Source organism: Solanum pennellii, chromosome 3 (genome assembly GCF_001406875.1).
Source record: "Solanum pennellii chromosome 3, SPENNV200".
Taxonomy (NCBI): domain Eukaryota; kingdom Viridiplantae; phylum Streptophyta; class Magnoliopsida; order Solanales; family Solanaceae; genus Solanum; species Solanum pennellii.
The window spans coordinates 65,810,514-65,834,816 of record NC_028639.1 but is presented as its reverse complement, the minus strand read 5'-3'; the positions used below and the strand labels follow the sequence as shown (position 1 = coordinate 65,834,816).

The following is a 24,303-nucleotide window of genomic DNA, read 5'->3' as shown; positions in this document are numbered from 1 at the left end:
ATATATATAGTTTATGCTAAAGGACATACACATGTCATAATCTTATCCACTGACTCCACATTTAATAAAGATCGGAGCGACAAATAAGATTGTGTTCCGCTAAAGTGAATGACATATATGCTCTACTTTTTGAGCGACATAAACAGCAATATCCCAAAAAACTGACGTCCAATTGTGTCATTTAGTAACGCTCATTAGTTTTTTTATAAGACTATAAAATATTTTACGATTTGTTATGGCAATAATAACAATTCTTTTGTATGGTTATTTTACCCTTTTACGTAATTACCATTTATGTTATGTTCAAGTATAACAAATTAGTAATCATTTGCACAATTATTTGTAAATACGTGTATTGTTACGAATCTTATGATATAATATTGTGTTTAATTATAACAAAGCTAGCGACCCTTCAAACACTTACTTCTATGACTATATTTCATTAAATTTTTAATTTTTTTCTCAACTGTCGGAATAAAACGATTAATATGGAATAACTTGTACAATAGTTACGAAATTCAAAGCAGAACATAGCTTTCTTAACTTTAGAACAAATAAAAATTTAAATCGCGTTTCATAGTAAATACCAAGAGAATTTTAAAATTATCTAATTTCATCAATTACTTTAAACACGGAGACATAACTTGAAGCTTAAAATAATACCTTTTAATAAAGTAATTATAAGTAAATCTTAACTCAACAATCATAAAATATGTATATTAAACTAAAATTACAATTCAATTTTTTTAAAATAAAAAAAGCTGAAACATTAATAATCTTATGATCACGGCTAAAAATGGATTAGTGGCCCAAAAAGTGATTATCTTCCAAGTAATAGGTGGTTAGATCAACAAATTACTAAGAAAAGGGACCGGAGTGAATTTTTACAAATTGAAGAGGTGGATATGTAAATCACAAAAAAAAGTCAATAGGTTGCCGTATTAAACTCAACTTTCCGACGATCGCCGGAACTCGCTCCTCTCTCCGGGAATGGCAGGAATGGCTATGTTTGCCTCTAATCTCTCCAGCGAGGTATCCTCTCTCTCATTCTCTACCCAATGTTTACACTGATCTGACAGCGATTGGGTTTATTGACAATCCGTTTGCTGCCAGTTATGGCCCATGCTTAATTTCATATGTAGAGTTGGGTTTTTCTAATTTAACTAAGCTTTCTTCTAGGATCATTAGCAATTAAGGCTTTAGGGCTATGTTGTTGTTTCAATTTAGCAGATTATAGAAAGATAATTGTCGCCTGTGTTTTCACCCAGTCACGAACAACACATTGTTTCCAGTAAGATGATGATATGTTTATTCCTTTAAGCATCACCTGTTGTATCCTAGAGGGACTAGGAAGCATACACCAGATTCTAGAAGCAACTAGGCAGTGTAAAATTCAGACGATTTGCACTTTTCAAACTTAAATGTAAAATTCAAAAAAAAAAAACACAACAGAAGAATTCTTTTATATTAGAGTATCATTTTTTACATTTGGCCTTTTTCAGAGGATCACCACCTTCATTGGACGAAACAGTGAGGGTTTTCCAGATTGGTCTGTCAAAGGTGGGATTAGACTAGATAAAATTATCTCAACAAATTGGTCGTCATGTTAAATGATCCTTTAGGTGTCAATACTTTAGTATAAAATAATGAATGAATTCATCAGATTGTTAGAAGCATATAGAGAATATCATCATTTCTGTCATGATGTAGAGTTCTGAGGAAATGTCGAAAAAGACTGTGATCTTTTAGATCTTCTTGCCAATTATGGTTACTTGACAAGTTGGTAAAATTTGTAAGTACCACTTCCCAGTCTCAGAGTGTTTGAACTGGTCGCCAACCTCTCTTGATCTGCAACCCTTGAGGTTCATCTTACAATTTTACTTTTCAAGCTTCACTAAAACTTCTTTTTTATTACTGGTCATCCTTGTGCTTATAAATTTCATTTATGTCTGCATTTAGAAGGTATAGGTTCTTTCTTCTTTTCTGGTCTCAGATCACTTTCTTTTGATGCAGATGGGGTTAAAATTGCTTCTTAGCCCGCTTAATACTAATGTTATTGTCCGCACTGCATGGTGAGCTCTTATACGAGTCTGGATATTTTCTTTTTCATGATCCCAGTTGATTTTTGCCGTTGTCACTTTTATGTTTAAGAAGGCATCCTACAACTGTTGCTTGGGATGAGCCAAATGCAAAAGTTCCAGTGCCGTTTCACGAGCCTGAAGAAGTTTTGTTTCTAATAGACATTCTGAACTCTAATTGTTTAGTCGCTTCTATTATTTGGAAAATTGAAGATTCTAATTGAACTTAAAAGGTATTTGCAGCTGTTCTGTAGGGATTGTTTTGCCTGTTTATTCTACCTTTAAAGCAATTGAGACGGGGAATCGAAATGAGCAACATAAATGGCTTCTGTACTGGGCAGGTGATGATGCTTTCCAAAACTTTACAAATTCTTTTGCTTTGCAAATCTTGTAATTGCATTTTTCTCCACAAGGTACTGATTAATGTCCTCGCCACAAATTATATTTCTGTTAAGTTATATTATATGTCCTTTTGTTTTCCCTAATACCATGTGAAACTATTGTTGGGAAAAAATCTAAGAGATCATTTGAAAAGCAATGAAAGGATGTTGTCGAGTCTACTGAACAAGAAAATACAACAAAAATTTTATTAATTTGGATCCTCCTCATCTCATTTTTTGTAAGAATGACGCTGCTATACTTGTAATCTCTCAATTACTTGCTACATCTCGGACTCGGGTGTGGGTATCCGATATGGGTGCAGATCTAGAGGTCAGATTCCTCATCACATAAATTGTAGGATTCTGATTTATGGATCTGAGGGTGGATACGACCAATAAATGTATATCACAACATATATATATATATATATATATATATATATATATTCATATTTCGATTAATTAGTGACATTGACTAAAACTAGTAAATTTAGTTCTTTATAAACACGTACTTTTATTCACAAGATATCTCTTTAAGTAGCTAAGTGGTGCATATAATATGAGATAAACCCAAAAATCAAACCAAATACCCTCCGATCTATACTTATTGGTCATAGATTTAGTCAAAGCACCCAAGCTAAGTTGATCAGATCTAGTGTGGATCCCACACCCAAATTGTGTCGAATCAACACGGGTGCGACAAAGATTTTGAAGGGTCCAAGCAACATACAGTGGCAAATAAGATTTTTAGAACATGGGTGCATCACTAAATAAAAATAAAAATGTATGAGGTGGTAATTGATCCCCAGTTCAGAAAAAATATATGAAGTGGGAGTTGATTCCTAGATCTCAAGGTAAATAACTCAACATTCAACCAAGTACACCATTAGTCTTCTTTAGCATGGGTGCCACTGCCAGAACATAATATTATACCAATTTTAGAAAATATATACATTAAATATCTAGGTTTACAAAAAAACCGCGGGTCCATGTGCCCCACATTTTGCCTATAAATTCGCCCTTGGCAATATAGACATCACTTGATTTGATATATGACCCCAGCAGAAAGTGAGCAATTGGTACAGATTGGTGTTTGTCTTTTTCTTCCACTTCTGGTTATTAATTCTATGATGATTTTCGGAAGGTGTCAGATTCCAACCACGCCCCACCAAACAAAAAAATAAATAAATAGAAGGAAACTTCTACTCCCCTGAATACTTTTGCTTTCCTGGTGACTTATTTTTACCTATTAAAGGCCTAATCACTGCGGGTTGAATGTGTCGCAGTAACTAGTTTTAGATTTCTGTGATTGCAATTATCTTGCCCATATATCTCTTTGAAATGAATCATAAGTTACTCTCTCGCACTCCCTCCCTGCTTGCAGCATATGGATCTTTCAGTATTGTTGAAGCATTCACGGATAAATTTCTCTACTGGTACTGCTTCCGTTTTTGTTTTCTAATTTGCTTATAGCCGCTCTGATATGGTTACATGGGGTTATAAGTTTGGGAATACCAATTTTTACTAGCCTTGCTCTTGTAACATGGAAGAACTGTCTTATTCATAGGTTCCCACTATACTATCATGTGAAGCTCGCATTTCTTGTTTGGCTTCAACTTCCATCTGCTGAGGTGAGTTCAAAGGATATTTTGTTTCTTGAACTTTATCTCTCTCTTTCCGTTCCATTTCGCGTATCCTGCTTTGGGGGAGGATTGGTGTAAAAACACAATTCACTTTCATGGTTTATGTATCCCGAATATATCCCCTTCCCCATTCCAAAAGATAAGTGCTTGGGAAAAATCAATACCTTTACCATTTAGAAGACTGTGACTATATGAGCTAACAAATTATAACTGGATATTCTTTCCATATGAAAGCATTGTTGGTTCTGCTATTGAAGAGAAAACCGAGGAAAGATTGAAGAATAACATGTTTGGGAGGAGAAGATAGATGAAGTCATGAAGAGATATACAGAGATGGAAAGGAGAGAGAGAGAGAGAGAGAGACAGAAGGTAAGTAGGCGAAGCTTAGGTTTCGAAATACGAGAAAAAGAACGTGGAACTTAGGTTTCAAGCCAGAGACGAGGAAGGTGGGAGTCTTAGAGAGGATGGGTGGGTGAGGGGAAGCTAGTGAATCTGGCAGACGGTGGAAAATAGAGAATGGTGAGGATAGTAAACTATATTTAATAATTAGGATAATCATCACTGGTCCCTTTGTAACTTTTTTTAATCAATTAAAATTAGCATTAAGATGACTTAATCTCAACATACTTGCGAGCGTATCCAGCCAAACCTCCTGGATAGAAAAAAAGATCTAACTGCTTTTGAGTTGAATTTAGATGAACTGCTTAATTGGAGTTGAGGATGTAGCTTTAGCTTGAAGTTTATACTTAGTTTTTTCACCAAAAATGGACTTTTGGAAAGTCATGCACTTCTTTTGGTGTCACACAGGGTGCAAAGCAATTGTACACGAACCATCTGCGCCCTTTCCTCATGAAACACCAAGCAAGACTGGATCATATTTTGGAGTTATTTCATGGAGAATTGGTAAAGAGTTATCTGTTCACCATGTTGTATATTTGCATATCAAATGTGTAGATGCAACTTGTCATTTAATTGAAGAATATGTTAAGTGTCATCTAGTTCACTTTATTAGGATGCATTTTTGTTGCTTGATGTTTTAGCCTTCTTCCGAAGATTTCAGAAATTTCAGTGCAATGCTGGAAGAAGTCAAGAAACTGTTATCATGCACCTAATCTCATAGGACTGCTTAAGGATTCTTGTTTAATAGTTTGTCTCTAACATACATATGTGCAACTTCTTATGGATTTTTGAATCGTTAATCAGATTTCTTAAAGAAATAAAATTTACAGGGTAAATTTATTAGTACTCACCAAGCAGAAATTCAGTTTGCAAAGGTGCTTCTTGGCAAAACCTTACTATCAGGTAATCCTTTTATATATATGATCTCCATCGTAATATATTTTGACAGGAAAAATCTTCCTTCATCTTGTGTTAGCTTTCACGAGCTATTTCATGGTGAACAACATCAGTATTTATCCATTTATCATTAAGAAGAAAAGATATTTTTGTTTGGATCTGTATCATGTACATCAAAGGGGATAGATTTAACCAATTGAATTTCCTTTTTTATATTTAGTTGGAAATATTCTTCAACAACCTGCGCAAGGACGAGTTGTTGGTACAATTGAAGGGCCAGCAGAGCAAGTAGAGACTTCAGAATCTGAAGATGAATCGTGATGCCCTCTTCAAAATCAGCTAATAAGTACCGTCTCTCTATTGTACTTCAAATCAACTTAGTTTAGCTTTCGTTCAAGATAGGAGTGATCAGTGTATACATAATTTTCTAAGGAGTCAATTTTGTTATGGTTTGAGAGTTTCCTTCTCCGTTTTCCTGTAAATATATCAACAGAAACTGCTGATTTCCTTCAATCTCTTAGGGTGTTACAAGATTTCACATTGTTTTTAACCATTTTAGCAGACTTTGTGCAGTTATTTCTTTGTATGCAACTATGCATTGTGAAATAGTACTTATTTACTGGGAGTGAAGTTGTACTGACTATCCTACTTATTCAGACACAATATTTGAAGCATAACCGTGGAAATTGAATTCAATTGTCGCAAGTTTCAGTTCTTGTTGGGAGTGCCACCTCGAGATGGACCTTTCAATTTGCAATTCGAATTTAGTCAGAGGTCAAATGCGGGCTTCGAAGTTCAGACACCGGATGAGAAATAAAAAAAAAAGGTGGTGTTGGAGCTATCTAAGTATGATAAAAAGTATGATAAAGCACAATGATGTGAAAACTTGACTAATTTTATTTACATATGTACCACCTCCCACCAATCTACATGTCAATTCGCAATTCGAATTTAGTCAGAGGTCAAATGTGGGCTTCGGAGTTCGGACACCGGATGAGAAATAAAAAAAAAGGTGGTGTTGGAGCTATCTACGTATGATAGAGCACAATGACGTGAAAACTCGACTAATTCTATTTACATATGTACCACCTCCCACCAATCTACATGAGGATTGAGTAATTCTAAGTAAAAAATTTCGATCGAAATATTAACTTTGAAATGTCACGATTCTCATTGCTATCACTAATCCCGTCAAAAGTTTTGTTTATTCAGATCACATCAACAACAAGATATCATATTTGATGGCTGGTAACACAATTTTAGTATTACTATATCAATGATACACAGAAAAATATGATGATTTTACATTGAATTTGCTAATGAAAATTGAGTAAAGACTAATGAGCATTCAACTTTGACGAAACAAGGACTAATTACAAGTTGGATCGACAACAATACAATTAATCAGTGGTATAAATTAAAACTCTGACTTATCTGGGGACTTAATTGTATCTTTTCTATAATTAGAGGACCAGTTTGTAAATAATTACATTAAACCCCTCCACTTTTCTCATTGCAGGGTCCATCGGCAAGCAGCAAAATATACTAAAAGCAACCGACTTCGGCGTTTTCAGGTCATTCTTCTCAATCTACTATCACTCACTCATGGCGGCGGCGGCGGTAGCGGTAGCGGAGACCCGAAAGCTCCCGCGGCCGGGAAGGGGCGGAGTTGTTTCCCTCGGCCTGACAGATGAAGAAGCTAGAGTTCGTGCTATAACGGAGATCGTCAACAACATGGTGGAACTTTCACGGAAAGGCAAGGATGTTGACCTAAATGCGCTAAAGTCAGCAGCGTGCCGCAAATACGGGCTCTCTCGGGCTCCTAAGTTGGTAGAGATGATCGCTGCTTTGCCTGACTCTGAACGTGAAACACTGCTTCCCAAACTCCGAGCCAAGCCTGTCCGTACAGCCTCTGGAATAGCTGTCGTAGCTGTAATGTCCAAGCCTCATCGTTGTCCTCATATAGCTACCACCGGAAACATTTGTGTCTATTGCCCTGGCGGCCCCGATTCTGATTTTGAGTACAGTACACAGTCATACACGGGATATGAACCTACTAGTATGCGAGCTATTCGAGCTAGGTGAGCATCACATACACAGGTGTATTTGCAGTTTGGTATTCTCTTTCCGTCAATTTGCAATCAAATGGAAGTAGTTATCCTGAATTATGCCTTAGGATTTCAGAATTTCATCTGTATACTTTACTGATAAGTGAGAAGCTCATCTATATGTTTCATTTTTTATACCGGAGAAGTTTTGCTGTTATCACCGGAAGTATCATACATCTGGAGAAAGATTAGGATTTAATGCTGGTTAATGCCTCTTTGCATCCGAGATTTGTTTAACCTTCCATATACTTTTTAATTTTTTCTTGTTGGAAAAAAATGTGGCATTCCTTATATGTGGCTAACTAGAAAGTTGTTGTATCACTTACTCAAAAAAGTAATCTTTGAAAAGACAAGATCAGGGCTGGTACTTATGTGGTTCGTTTTTCCAGATACAATCCTTATGTACAAGCTCGAAGCCGGATTGATCAACTAAAGAGATTGGGTCACAGTGTTGACAAGGTTTTTCTCCTTTGGAAGTACTACTAATTCTTTTCTGATTTTGGAAAATTGTTCTGAAATTGGCTGCTTTCCTCATAGTTACGAATGACTAATTGCAGGTTGAATTTATCTTGATGGGAGGTACATTCATGTCATTGCCTGCTGAATACCGTGATTACTTCACACGGAATCTCCATGATGCTTTATCCGGACATACTTCTGCCAATGTTGAAGAGGCTGTCGCATACTCTGAACATGGGGCGACAAAGTGCATTGGGATGACAATTGAAACGTGAGTAACTATTGGCTGCATGATAGCGGTTTAAAAATCTAAGTGTTTTAGAAAAGAAAAAAAAAGGACCACAGGGGAAGTACCTTGAGAAACCTTTTAGCTTATATTTTGGTCCTCTGCAACTGAGATATGCTCTTTTTATCAATTTTATTCTACTTTTTTTGTCTTGCTTTTTTCATGTGGGAACTGAGTTCAGACTTAGTGTTTAATGCATGATAGTGCATATCCCAGTAAGGAAGAAAACATTTTTTGAGTTCTCATTTTCCTCATCCTCATGATTATAAGCTATCTTTGGTTTTTTAGTTATATTATTATTCAGCGACCTTTGATTTTATTATTGTGATTCTTCTTCTATCATATTAGATTATAAGAACACTGATAACGAGATTGAAAATAGTTTAAACTAAAACAAGAAGCAGACAAGGTGCCTTACTTGATTTCTTTGGAGGCTAGACGCTTGGTTGAGCTACTACTACCTCTGAATAATTTAAACATATAGCATTTTATTTATATCTTTTATGTGTACTCAAAAGTTTGTATTTTGGCTATAGGAGGCCAGACTACTGCCTTGGACCTCATCTGAGACAAATGCTTTCTTACGGTTGTACACGGCTAGAAATTGGAGTACAGAGTACGTATGAGGATGTTGCTCGTGACACCAATAGAGGCCACACTGTTGCAGCTGTGGCTGATTGCTTTTGTTTGGCAAAAGATGCTGGCTTCAAGGTGCTTTTCTAATTTCTTTTTGTTGGTGGTTTGGGTCAATCTCTACTTTTGGTTCCAGGTTACAATACCCTTCCACCTCTAATAGCCTTCACCCTCCCCAAGCAACACAGAATATGAGCCTTGACGTAGAAAGTAAAATGGAAAATCAAATTTACATCCTTAGTTGTGCTGTTATCTTTTTGGAAGGATTTGAAATGAAGCTGTCTTGAAGCTGTTGACGTGATTTTCACATTCAATTCCCTTCTGTTATCCTTTTGAACTTCACAACATACCCAGTTTGAGAACCAAGTGTAATTCCACTTGTCTTTTTAGACTTGAGGAATATAATTTTATTATTATGTGTTGTTTCTTTTGCTTCGATGTATCATTTGTTGTTTTTATTGTTCTCTTCTCATTTATTTTTAGCATGGCGTCTTCATTATTGTTTTTCCTTTCCATACTTGATTTTGATATGCTTTACTTGAGCCGAGGGTCTATCGGAAACAACCTCTCTACCTTCGCAACGGTAGATCTTCTCCTTTGTTTCTTTCCCTCTTCCTGTTATCATGACCATGACTGCTACATGATTTCCAAAAGCTCCCACTATGATTAAAAATCTCCCAATAGGCCACAGGGGTAAGGCTGCGTACACCGTTGTACTGGTAAAATTTTCATGCATACCTTTGTTAATTTTTTGTAGGTGGTTGCTCATATGATGCCGGACCTTCCAAATGTTGGCGTTGATAGAGACTTGGAGAGTTTCAAGGAATTCTTTGAAAGTCCTTCATTTAGGACTGATGGACTTAAAATTTATCCTACACTTGTTATTCGTGGCACGGGACTCTATGAACTGTGGAAAACTGGAAGGTATAGTCTACTTTTTGGATTTTGTTATCGCACGTGTTGTTTTTCCTTCGCTGAAATCTTATTTAGTCAGTCAGTAAAATTGATTTTATCCAACATCATAGTTGGCAATAGCAGTAGCCATATTGTTGGATGCAAACTTGAAAATATTATTTCAATGAGGTCATTAGTCATTACAAGTGTTAACACGTGCAGGTATAGAAATTATCCGCCAGAGCAGCTTGTAGATATTGTAGCAAGGATTCTTTCTATGGTGCCACCTTGGACACGAGTTTACCGGGTCCAACGTGATATCCCTATGCCTCTAGTGACTTCTGGAGTTGAGAAAGGGAATCTCCGAGAACTGGCTTTAGCTCGAATGGATGATCTTGGCTTGAAATGCCGAGATGTCCGAACACGCGAAGCTGGGATCCAGGTAATATAATTTTGTATTATTTCCTCTCATCTCTTACAGTGTGGTCACAGAACTCAAACTTTTGATGGAAATAACGTATTAGGACATTCACAACAAGATAAGGCCTGAAGAGGTTGAGCTTGTTCGCCGCGATTATACTGCAAATGAAGGATGGGAGACTTTCCTTTCATATGAAGATACACGCCAGGTATGTCAATTCAGCTGTGTTTCCCTTTGCCAATTTACAACTCCTTCCTTGCTCTAGTGCCAAGCTAATAAATTGAACTCAATATATTTTGCTGCCAAAAGCGGTAACTGGTTCTAGATTCTTGAACAATAAAAAAAGGTTACTTGTACTAGATTTATTTTACTTCTGCAGTGGGATCAGCACATAACTTGTATACAGTGATGCAAGCAAGCCTTTTTTTTCTTTTTCTTTTTACATTTTAAGGAAATTTTTTCGGGGTCGTGTCCTGCAATTTAAAAACCGAGGATATTTTTCTTTTAAACTTTTAAATTTGATAAAATTCTAGATAGTAAACAAGTCAAGTGCTGGTAAACTATTGTAAAGTATTCTTTACTTCCACTATGAAGAGTTGATGTAATTGCTGAAGAACTTGTTGTCTCACATCTTTGCCAGTCATTGTACGACTTTAATATAGGAAGGGACCTTTCTTTTGATAATGATGCAGGATATTCTTGTTGGATTGCTACGGCTGCGGAAGTGTGGACGGAATGTGACTTGCCCAGAACTTATGGGAAGGTGTTCAATTGTTCGTGAGCTTCATGTGTATGGGACTGCAGTTCCTGTTCATGGTCGAGACACAGATAAGCTGCAGCACCAGGGTTATGGTACTCTGCTGATGGAGGAGGCTGAGCGGATTGCTCGGAGGGAGCATAGGTCGACCAAAATCGCTGTTATATCGGGTGTAGGGACCCGGCATTACTACAGAAAGCTAGGCTATGAGCTTGAAGGTCCTTACATGGTAAAAAAACTTGTTTAGAAGTATACTTGTTATTTTGCTGCAAGGTCTTACGCCTTGTGACTAATTTTGTATCACAGTGGATTGTATTTTAAATGGTATGCATATTTCGATGTTGGTAAAGACAAGTACCAAAGAGAGAAAGCCGCGTGTCTCATTTCAACTTTGAAAGGTTAACAATTATCTTTAATACTAGGTAAATCGTTTTGCGCAGTGGTGAACTACGTCAATAATGTATTTACGAATATTTGATAATATAAGTGTTTTTGAGTGGATACAGCCTTATAATAAATTGTCAAGAATGTTTTATTCAAAGATGAAATTAATTTTTTTTAATCTTAAAATCAAAAAGATTTGATTCTAAATTTTTATGTATTTTGTTATTAATTTATCATTTTATTGTAGTTACTATCACCAAAGTCTTTAGAAAATATATATAATTGTTCCATTGTCTATACTATATTTGTATTTTAAAAAATTGGAACAAACATTTTATTCATCAATTGCGATAGTTTTTCTCCTATTGAAGATCTCTCTACATGTAAAATATAAATATTATACATCTTATATAATTAGTTGTGTACTTGATAAGTTAATTAATATTTAAAAGGACATCTCTTGGAGTTCAAGGAAACAACGTAAATCACTCAAATAATTTGGATTAAATGATGTCTTGGCAAGTCCCTTATTCAAAATCTACTTTGATATCGAAAAGCCATATTTTGTTGTTTATGTTTCGATCAATATGGTTAAAACTTTATTTTTTTAATGACTTTAATCTAATATCTATAAGGATATAATTATTTACTTAATATTCATTATTATGGATTCATCCTACTTTGAGGAGTAATTCATTGATTCTAATCAACCATTTGAAAGCAAACTTTTGATTAAGGTTGAGTCAATACTTACCATCCCACTACATTCCTTTATTTTTTAAGTGTCACTAATCGATTGAATGCCTTGATAAGATAGAAAGTTGAATAATTGAAACTCTAAGGTAGTCTGGACTCTGGAAATACCATAACTTAAAACACTCAAAAGCCCATTCTTGGACACCCCATTGTCTTTTAGCCATTGAAAACATTAAAGTCATTTATTTTAAAAGTTAAAGAATTATAATCTACATGACGCCAATAGTTTAATGATTACATAAAACTCTTGACTAAATTTCAACATAATGAACAAAAGCATAAATCTAAACAACAAAGATTAAAACGTATACTCAAAAATAGAAATTAATAACATAAGCATAAATTAATAATTGTAAAAAATATATCAGGTTCTGTAATAATAGAATAAATGTTTATTTATAAACAACAACGGGTATCGTAAATAAATGATTATTGTGTCTTATCGAAAAGGTGACAAGTCTTTGAAAAAGTTAGAACCTTTCACAACGACACAAATTTTATAAAATAATATTTTAACCTATCAGTAGTTAAAACTAAAACACTATATTATCATTTATTCTTAATAACATAAGCATAAATTAATAATTGTAAAATTACATATCAAGATCTGTAACATAAGCAATGATGTCAGCGAGTCACTAAACATGAACAAATATTTAGTTGTGAAGAAGAAGAAGAAAAGGAGGTTTAATTTTCATTGTTTTAAATGAGACAAAAAATCCCTATTCATATACAACAAAGGACAACATGAACAAATGTTTATTGTGCCTTATCAGAAAGGTTACAACTATTTAGAAAAGTTGCAACCCTTCGAAAAGGTTACAACTATTTGAAAAAGTTGCAACCCTTAGGAAACGTCATAATCTTTCATAAAAGTTACAACTATTCATTAAATTTGCAATTTTTTTTATAAAAGTCACAACTTTTCAAAAAAGTCGCAACTTTTCAAAAAAATCGTAACTCTTTATAAAAGCCACAACTTTTCATAAAAGTCACAACTATTTATTAAAGTCACAACTCTTCATAAAAGTCACAACTTTTCATGAAAGAGAAAGACTAGTTTTGAAAATAAATAAATTTAAAAGGAAATTCTTGTTTGTTATGACGCCACGAAGGTGGTGGATCTAAGATTTTCTTTTATATATATGATTTTTTTAGTAACTTTAAGAAATTTGTTGAGTATATTTCTTTTCCTTGTTGTCATTCTTAACATTAAATTTGATTAAAGAAAGTTAGGTAATTCTCTTGATATAAGATGAATATTGCGAATATATAGGGTAAAAGATGATGTATTCAAAGTAAATATAGTAAGCATTTTGTGGGATAAATGATAAATTGCAAGTTATCATCATTATTCATTAGATTTTGCTGATATCATGTAGGATTTTAATTTAACATCTAAGAATGTTTTTCTTTTGTGGTTTATGAAAATAATACACATATGCCTTGCAATTACCCTAATCTCATCTAAATCTTTTATTGTAGGTAGTAGAGCTGTCAATATGGACTAGCCCACCCATGCGGGCTAACTTATACAGGCTTCGACATTTTACGGGTCAGGTCGGGCTAGCCCATTTTTGGCGTGGGTCAGAAAATGGCCGACCCAACCCACAAGGACGTGGGCTACAGGCTTGCCGGGCCAGTCCACTTTTGTCACGACCCAAAAATGGGCGTGATGGCACTCGTCTTATCCCACCAAGACAAGTCAGCCTAAAACTCAACCATTACAATAAAGTGCGGAAATAAAATATAAGTAACTTAATAAAACCCCCCAAAACCTGGTAGTCACGTGTACAAGCCTCTAAAGTATCACAATTGATTCAAAAGAAAAACTCAAGTCTCTAATGAACTTGTTTCTAGAATAGAACAAGATCATAATTAAGGAGAAGAAAGTCTGCTGCGATGGAAACAGCTACCTGACAAATCTCCAAGAAACCTCGGACAAGGAGAAGGGAAATATCACAAAGTCCGGGCTAGTAACCTACAAAAAAATTTGTAGTAGCAAGGGTTGAGTACCAAACCACACGGTACCCAGCAAGTAAAACGTCTAAACACAAGCTAAGGGGATAAAATACGGGTACTTCTACCACCCCCAACCAAACCTCCACAACTACAACCTGCATTAAAATCAACCCAACCTAACAACTCACAGTTTACATAGCACGTAGCTCAACAACAACACTTAGACAAATTACATATCCTCAACAACAACACTTCAACAAATTACATATCCTCAACAAGAATACTTCAACAAATTACATATCCGCAATAACAAGCTCAATATTAATCAATCACAAGTTCCGCAGAAAGGCAATCAGAAGATCAACAAAATACGATATCAAGTTCACTAATGATAAGTATGTGCAATGCAATGGAATGCAATGTCAAGTATAATGATGCATGTCTGACCTAGTGATACACACCCGCTGTCTCTCAGTCCGGGACCCATGGGGGACATATCTGTCCATGCATCTGTCGCGGCGCACGACACGACCCTCGATAATAGTAACCATCGCGGCGCGCGATACGTCCCTCGAAATATAGTATCCATCGCGGCGCGCGATACGTCCCTCGAAATGGTACATCCTCTTAAGTACCCATTCTTTCTCAATGTGTGACACTTGTCACAACAAATGCCTCAGAATAATGCAGATGACAAGTTCACACATATAATGAGGAGATGACCATTTTCATAACATCGCACAGTTCACAACCACACAAACATGAAGTTACATCAACAATGATTCAACAAGCTTTCAACCCTTTCTCAACACAACAGACATAAACAATTAATCACATTGCCTTTTGTTATCCCCATTCTTTTCATCATTAGAATTAATCAATGTGGACAAGTCAACCCATCACCAATCCCGTTACTCCCAAACATATACCACAAGGAAATACACGCATTTCATACACTTAACAAGAGTTTAGAAATCCACTTGCCTCAGTCTCAAGATTAATTCACTCCGAAACTTGTGTCTTCCCCTTTTGTTGTACTTCCAACTCAAAGCAATCTATTCAAATAGATGACCACAATAAGATTACAAGACTAACAACACCACATTATTATGTGTCTAGTCTAGACTCAAAACTCACTCAAATATATAATAAAGTTTCAAAATCTTGATTCCAAGTAATATGTCAACTCTCATATATCCAAATTTCAAGCCTAAAATTAAGTCATAGTTTCTTCAAACACTACAACCCTAATAGCTTTCATGCAATATAGTATACTCAATATTTAATTACCTATTTAAATATATCAAAATGTGAATTATAATATGATAATAAAATAAGAACTAATAAATATAAGAACCAGTAGAGGAATTGCCGAAGTCGAAAGACACTCCTCACATGTAACCTCACCTACGAAAACAACATAAGTAGTAACCAATAGAACTGCACAAACTCAATATCATCATGCAGGCATATTGTTTGCCAATGATTATCCATTTTCCCATGCTTAGAACAAGTACTGTTCAGTGATTATCCCAACATATACATAACAATTGCTTCCTACTCTAGTCCAAGAAATATTATTAAAATATATTTCACCTTCAAATTACTTCAATCCAAACAATCAACCACTTCGGTCACTCATTAGCAATTTATACAAATCACTTCAATTTATACACCCTAAGAGAAATTATCACATTAATTACTGCTAAAAAAAAAACTCCCGTCACTCATATCGCATCCTCAGTTAACCCATCAAGTTCCTCCACCTATTCTGCCCAACCCTTTCCAATTGCATTAATATAAAATGAATCAGATCACCTTCTGTGATAATTCTTTTTTTATATAAATTATTGCATATACAAATAGAGGGAATTGAAGTGCATACCAGGAAACCATCGTAACCTCATTGTCAACCGCTACTCTCTTCTCTATTGTTATTATTTTTGAGTTATGACTAAGAAATTTTTAACCCTTATTTACTAAGTTTAATTTCATGGGCCAAATATAAAAGAGTACTAAATGGATTATAGACTTGGCCCACTAACTATTATTATACTAATTATTTAATAAATTTTTTTATCACTAGATACTCGTAGTTACCAATTATTTCAAAATTTTCGATCTGTTTTTTTTTATTTAACGGAAAGAATTAAAATAGTCCTAATTCTCAAAACGACCTAGCGGGTCGTTACAATATCCACCACTAAAAACCATGTTCGTCCTCGAACATAAAGAAGAGGAAAAAGGGGAACCCAACATCACCAAAAGCTTGAGGTATAACTTCCAGCGAGCTCATCCTTTAGACTATTCCATCAAGATCAACTATTATGGACTCAACATTCAAATTAAACTTTGAAAGATCAATAAATCAATAGGGATTATCAAGCCATAGGCTAACCCACAAACCAATCTAAACCAAAACACATTGGATAATAACACAACCATTTCTCACACAACCATGAGAAAAAAAATCAGAATTAGTATTATCTACAACCAGAAGTGGACTTTAACCAACCACCACACACTCATAATGCGTAAATCTTCATCGATCTTATCAAGATTCCTTCTCACAATACAATCTTTCCATGAACTTTAGTTAAAAATAAATAAATTGATCTTTAGACATCAGTTCATATCAAGGGAGGGTCCAACTTATCTAACCCAAAAAAAGAAATGATCATGTAAGCACCCAACAAGTGGTGCACCTCAAAATGCAAAGACTCTAACAATACTCTTAGACAACTGTAACTCTTAATATTAGCTCTTGTATAAGTTCTCATAAGTAAGGTTATGCGTGTAGAACTACTAGTATACTCTTATTGCCTCAGACAACATCAAATCTACCATAATTGAAATGACCGATTATGCTCAAGAATCTTATCATATCAAGAGGACATAAAAGGATCGGTACATTCGATCCACCACTAGAAATTCACCCATAGATGTATAAACACACGTGAGCACATATACAACGAATCATACTCCAAATCATATTTGAAACTAAGCAGGTGGTTATATGAGAATATAAAGAACCAAGGTCGAATAACACTAGATACTTCTTCCATAATGTCCATATCAAATATTTTAATTCATCTTACTACATCCTTAAATTTTTAGCCATCCAAAATCAATCATTTTAATCCCTATTACAATCTCACACATACTCGACTTATCAAATCTCACATACTCTCAGAGCACTCCACTAAATTCAACACTCTTAATACTAACAAACATCATAATTTCTCCAGTCATTTACCTTACTCTCAAACCGCCACTAGTATCAATGTCTTCTTCACAACACATTATTGCCTCTAAAAATTTTAAACTATGGCGCTCTCTCTTCCTATTTAAGCATTCCATGACAGATACTGTCACACCTAAGTCTGATAGAACTACTTCCAAATCTAATAATATGTTCTCATCGAGCTACAACAATTGAAACACATCAACTTTACTCTACACAATCTTTGACATACTGAATTTCAACTAATATTCAAAATCATGATATGCCTCATACCAACACTTAAGAAATTTTTGGTCACTCCAATAATTTAGTATACTATAAGCTAGCTCATCACCTCTACTCACTATCAATTGCCTATGTAACACATCATACCAATCTATATTGTCCATCAACATTTTTTTTTAATCCCCTCAAAATCCTCATTAACCTTGTATAATTGTAGGTTCATCCTATTGTGTACCCATAAGTCACCTACCATAATCTGAATAAATTATCCCCACATAACAACACAAAATCTTCACACTTCACTGTTTTTTTTTTTTGTCCCCACTCAATTCAAAACCTTATATTCATTAAAACCGCTGATAAATTTCTAGTACATCTAATGCCGAACAAATTCACATCCATAGTCATATTAGTTATTATATATGAAAACTCCTACATCCTTCAACTTCAAACCAAGATTCTGTATGAGAGATCTTATTCCTTCGTTTCTCTTAAAAAAAATTCTTCTTATGGCATAAAATTTTGAGTATCTCGAACTCTTAAATACATCAAATCTTGTTTTTTTGGTCGACTTGCTTACCAATCTTATCCTTTGACGAATAAAATATGATATTTTTATCTTATCCTCGAAATCAAAACATTACGTGAAATTCCATTTAGGTATAACAATCAAAAGTAACCAAATTTTCTACTCAAATTATTTTTAAGTCCTTCCAAATGCTTAATACCCGATACAAATTATTTCTTACCTTACCAATTCATACTTGACAAAACACACTACTATAAACTTAAACTCACAATGAAAAAACTTAATTTTTGAATCAAACTATGTAATACAATTCCTTTATCTATCAATATTAGCTTATAACTTGAAGTTTTTTATGAATTCACGTATCCTTGAACTAAATTCTCAACTCTCTAAAGATATATCTTTGTCCTTTATATTTATAGTAAATATCCTTTTTCTCGATTAACTCTTTCCAATGACTAAAATACATCCCACTAATTCTTTTTCATTTATGATTCTAGCTTCTTTCAATTCTATTCAAGCGGAATTTTCAACACATTATACAACTTTTCATACAACCACATTGTTCATCAAATAGTGGAAAACCACAACCTTAGATGCTCGCAAGTCGTTATTACCATAAAAACTCGTTTAACCCTCAATTCTTATTATATGATTTAGTCTCAGTCGCAATCCATCACAAACTCCTATTACCATCATCTTAGTTAGCTCTTGTTATCACCACGAAGTCAACTATTTCATCAATATGAATCCTTAAACCCAGTTATACCAATCCAATCCAAAGAACTAACTCACTTTTATCCGCACTTCCTTACTAAAACTCTTAATTGTCTTCACATAAATATACTCTTTAGGACTTCCTTTACCCATATGCTTGTCATTCAATATTGATCCAATTTCTTGGACATTACTATGAAATCACCACTCGTTCAAAAATTTCATAAAATACATTTCACAATCTGAACATATCAATATCATACCAAAGATCCACTACTAAAAGCTTCCTTATAAATAATGTTTAACACATCCACCCGTACCAACAAGCTAGTTGCTTTCTCAAATATAAGTTCAACACAAATTCTTATCATATGAGCATGTATACCATAGATAACTCCTTAAGTAGTTAATATTTGCACTTACAATCAATATATTCGTTTTCATATATCACTGGTACCACATTGTGAAAGTTTGTTACATCCACCACTAGAACACATCATACCTACCGAGAAGATCATATCCAACAGGTCACACATTTCTACCCATCAATTGATGTTAAATATTACCAAATTCGTTTCATATCTAGCCCAAGCTATATGTATTATTTCATAGGTCAGGTCGATAACAAAAGTAACACACTCCATAATTCTAAACAAGTACCTATCAATACCATGACCCTCTTTAATATACACAATGCATAAAATCGTTGTAGCTCTAACCTTAATTGTTGCATCATTATTTTCATCATTTTCTAAGAAACCCATATATGTTATGACACCTATACCAACTTAACTTTCTAAATAACATTGTTCATTATCTAACCACCCCATTAATCATTCCATATTCAATAATTGTCAAACCATTTATGTATCTTATATAACACACAAGTACCATTTAAGTACCATTTACTTTACTAGGGTAACCCTTTTAAATTTTTAAACATTCTAAATTTAATCAAACATATTTTTCATAAGTATATCACCTCAACTTAGTACCAGATCTAACATCCCAATCATACATGACATCAACTACTCACATGAGGAATTATGCACGAGTCACACAAAATACATAGAGAGAGTGGAATGAAGTGATACAACTCAGAACATATAAAGAATGCACGATAGAGATTCAAAAAGTGAAGATTTTTCTTAAAAGTCATTATAGCCTCTCGAAGATAAGTACAGACGTCTCCGTACCGATCCTCGAGACTCTACTTAGACTCGACTTGTACACACGTGAGACCTATGAACCTGGGGCTCTGATACCATTTTGTCACGACCCAAAAATGGGCGTGATGGCACTCGTCTTATCCCACCAAGACAAGTCAGCCTAAAATTACAATAAAATGCGGAAAATTTATAAGTTACTTAAAAGTACCCCAAAACCTGGTTGTCACGTGTACAAGCCTCTAAAGTATTACAATTGATTCAAAAGAAAAACTCAAGTCTCTAATGAACTTGTTTCTAGAATAGAACAAGATCATAATTAAGGAGAAGAAAGTCTGCTGCGATGGAAACAGCTACCTGACAAATCTCCAAGAAGCCTCGGAAAAGAAGAGAATGACAAGTACAACAAAAATCCAGGCTCATAACCTACAAAAATTTGTAGAAGCAAGGGGTGAGTACCAAACCACACGGTACTCAGCAAGTAAACGGCTACACACAAGCTAAGGGGATGAAATACGGGTACTCCTACCACCCCCAACCGAACCTCCACAACTACAACCTGCATAAACATCAGCCCAACCTAACAGCTCACAGTTTACATAGAACGTAACTCAACAAAAACATTTAGACAAATTACATATCCTCCACAACAACACTTCAACAAATTATATATCCACAATAACAAGTTTCGCAAAAAGGCAATCACTAGATCAGCAAAACACAACATCAAGTTCACTAATGATAAGTATGTGCAATGTAATGGAATGCAATGTCAAGTATAATGATGCATGTCTGACCTAGTGATACACACCCGCTGTCTCTCAGTCCGGGACCCATGGGGGACATATCTGTCCATGCATCTGTCGCGGCGCACGACACGACCCTCGATAATAGTAACCATCGCGGCGCGCGATACGTCCCTCGAAATATAGTATCCATCGCGGCGCGCGATACGTCCCTCGAAATGGTACATCCACTTTAAGTCATCATTCTTTCTCAATGCACATAACACTTGTCACAACCATGTCTCAGAATAATGCAAATGACATGTTCACACAAATAATGAGGATATGACCATTTTCACAACACTGCGCAATTCACAACAACATCAACAATAATTCAACAAACTTTTCAAACCATTCTGTATTATCAACACATCACACACAAGCAATTATTCACATTCCCTTTTATTACCCTTTGTTTTCATCATTAGAATTATTCAATGTGGACAAGTCGACCCATCACCAAGTCCCATTACTCCCACACATATACCACAAGGAAATACACGCATTTCATACACTTAACAAGAGTTTAGAAATCCACTTGCCTCAAATAGTCGAACAATCACTCTGAACTTGAGCCTTTTCCTTTCGTTGTACTTCCAAACCAATACAATCTATTCCTATTAACGATCACAATAAGATTTTAAACCTAACAACATCCATATCACTATGTGTCTAACATATACCAAAAATCATAGAGCACAAATTTATAATCAAGTTCTTAACTTTTGATGTCATTTGACATGGAAACTCTTTTAACTTTTCTCCAATTTTCAAGTTTAGGGTTAAGTCTTAATTCCTCAAATATCACAAGTCTAATGTTGTTCACAAAATACATTACACTTTATATTTATTTACCTATCTCAATATATCAAAACTTAAATTATATGTGACAATTATAACAAGGAATTAGAGAAACACTAAAAATCCAAATTGTGGACATAATATTTTAATTTACAAGAAAACCCAAAACTTTTCAGAACTCAAATTGACACAGGTTATATTCTTAGATACCATCCCTCAACAATTAATTATCCAATTACTGATCGATAATTACCCTCAAATTATTTGATCGTCATTAACATTACCACTGTGATAATTATGAAAAAACAAAAATATGAAAATTATCAAAACTGGTTCGCTAAATTCTGAATCAGTTATAACCATTAAATCATTATTCCTTGTAGTCACCATTTGTCTATTATTAGCCAATCATCATCGTCCCTCGATTCCAAAATTTATTTATACATATATACCAATTTTTCAATTTTTCTTATCCCAAATTCTCTTTTTCCTCTTCAAAACCCACATTAAAGTAATACTAACAATTATTATAGTTGCATAAAAGCATTTGGCCGTGATGATCACTGGATTGCACGAAATTCAATTTTAATCCATTATAACTCATAAATATACCAAGGATTAATCAAGTTTGCAATTTACTCCCTTCTTAGTCTTTTTTTTTTTCACTCATTATTATAATGATAATAAAATAATTAAAACTACATTTGACCTCAATACACATTTTCAATTGCATAATTAATAAATTTATGAAAGTTACCTGATCGTGAAGTGCACAGGATGGTTTCCATGCCGGTTGCCGCTTTACGCAGGTAATTCTCCCCTTTTTTCCCCTTAAGTTATGAACAAAAATACTCTCAACCCTAATAATTTATTTTCCTATAAGGGTTAAGTATTATATGATACTAATTTTTTTTTATTTATAAATTTAATCCATAATTATTAATTACAATTAGTTATTTAATAATTAATCATCAATTATTTTATTCTTAATTAAATAAATATTCAAAATTTCCAAAAATGACCTTTCGGGTCATTACAACTTTTTTAAAAAATTATATTATTTTTAGAATTATTAAATTAAATTATAAATTATAATTTTAAAATATTATCATAAATATCGACAAAACAATATTACATGATGTTAATGTTACTACTTTTTAATCAAATTCACAATTAAATTTATTTTATTATACTTATTAATTTTTCTTTCAAGTAAAAACATAAATATCTAAATGAAATATTAATCTATTGTTTTGAGTTTGGACTCTCTTTAATTTTAAATTTTAATATTATATTATATTTTTAATTAATTTTTATTGGTCCATGGGCCGGCACTATCGATATTTCTCAAGCCCCACAAATCAGCAGGCTTATTCAGGCCGGGCTAAAAAATTCTTTTCCTAAATGGGCTCCAAAAATCGTAGCACAGCCCTATTAAATCCCGGGTTAGGCCAGGCCGGCCCGTCTGACCTAGCCCATATTGACGGCTCTAGTAGGTAGAATGATAAGTTGTGTTGCTTAACTATATTAATTTCATTATATTATTGTTTTAAAAGATACTTAAGATTATCCTCGCTTGCCTTTTCTTAGCGAGTATTAATAGTTGTATTTATTACACACATATAAATTATATACGATTTAAAATCTTTTTATATTCACATTCTTAGTGTGTTTGGTATGAAGGAAAATATTTTCCTGGAAAACAAGTAAATATTTGACTTATTTTTTTATGTTTGATTGGGGAGTAGAAAATTTTTTTTAGTGTTTGGTTTTTGAATGAAAAATGTTTTTGAGAAATATCTTTTTATTTTTTACTAGAGTAGAAAATAATTTTTGGAATTGAAAACATTTTTAAAAACAAACTTAAATTTTTTTTCTGAGGGGGAGGGGGTGTTTGAGGGTAGGGGGGAAAAAATAAAAATTTGAAGTTGATTGGGGGAGGGGGTTGAAGTTGACTTTTTTTCTAAGAAAAAACAATATGGGAGTGGGAGGCTGGTATGGGGCTTGTAGTGGGTGGGTGGGTGAGGGGTCGAGGGGGGTGAACAAAAAATTGAAATTTTGAAGTTTAAAATGAAATGGTCAAATAGCCCCCCAACCTATGATCAAATTCTCAACTACACACTTTAACTTCACGGGAATCCTATTATCCCCATAAACTTTTTTAAAACGGAATATATACCCCCTTGAAACACCATAACCAGTCAAATGTCAAGTGCGTGAAACACACATACTTACACGTATTTCACCAATTACTATTTATTTTTAAAAAAATAAAATCTCCTTCATCTTCTTCCATTCTTCACCCATGCCTTTTTTAACCCTAAATTTTTGTCTAATCATGATTTGGAGAATTCATTGATGGATACAGTGGGGTCTTCCCTCACCTCCGCATCTCTCTTTATTGTCTCCTCCACCTTTGTCGTTATCTTTTTCACCCACTAAAAGAAATTTCCACCATTTTCTCTTGAGAATAAAATCCAGATTGGAAAGACATCAAAATCATCGTAAATCTAATTTCAATTGTACCACTTAAGAAAAAAGTTTAATTGAGATTTCGCTGGTTCTTCATCGTCAGAAGCAAAAAGAGGTGTGGTGTTTCTTGGTTTGCCAGATCGGCGTCTTACTACTCATCAATAGTGACGAAGAAGAGAGACAAATAATGGGGACTTGATTTGGTGAAGTTGTTGCTCCAATGGTGTAGGTGGTCTAGTTATTTTATTGTTGTTTGTTGGTCGAAGCTCCGGCAAAGATCGCTTTGGCGCAGTAAGAATGACAAAAA

The 24,303-nt window shown here is 34.2% G+C and overlaps 2 protein-coding genes across 3 annotated transcripts; both read left to right on the top strand.

The window, feature by feature from the left end:
- Positions 1-876: 876 nt before the first annotated feature.
- Positions 877-6,074, top strand: LOC107012428 (HVA22-like protein k). Of its 2 annotated transcripts, none has more exons than XM_015212274.2 (8): positions 877-1,032; positions 2,014-2,072; positions 2,322-2,419; positions 3,843-3,894; positions 4,026-4,089; positions 4,909-5,004; positions 5,331-5,403; positions 5,618-6,074. In XM_015212274.2, exons 1-8 carry the CDS (start codon positions 991-993, stop codon positions 5,716-5,718), a joined length of 585 nt encoding a protein of 194 aa, XP_015067760.1. In that variant the 5' UTR covers positions 877-990; the 3' UTR covers positions 5,719-6,074. The 2 variants fall into 2 exon arrangements, 1 of the variants encoding a protein (XP_015067760.1); XR_001456034.2 differs by having other exon boundaries at positions 881-1,032; positions 2,155-2,419.
- Positions 6,075-6,918: 844 nt separating this feature from the next.
- LOC107015262 (elongator complex protein 3) lies at positions 6,919-11,454 on the top strand. Its single transcript, XM_015215480.2, has 8 exons — positions 6,919-7,478; positions 7,895-7,964; positions 8,063-8,235; positions 8,787-8,961; positions 9,641-9,807; positions 10,000-10,219; positions 10,302-10,406; positions 10,891-11,454. Exons 1-8 carry the CDS (start codon positions 7,003-7,005, stop codon positions 11,200-11,202), a joined length of 1,698 nt encoding a protein of 565 aa, XP_015070966.1. The 5' UTR covers positions 6,919-7,002; the 3' UTR covers positions 11,203-11,454.
- The last annotated feature ends 12,849 nt before the right edge of the window (positions 11,455-24,303 follow it).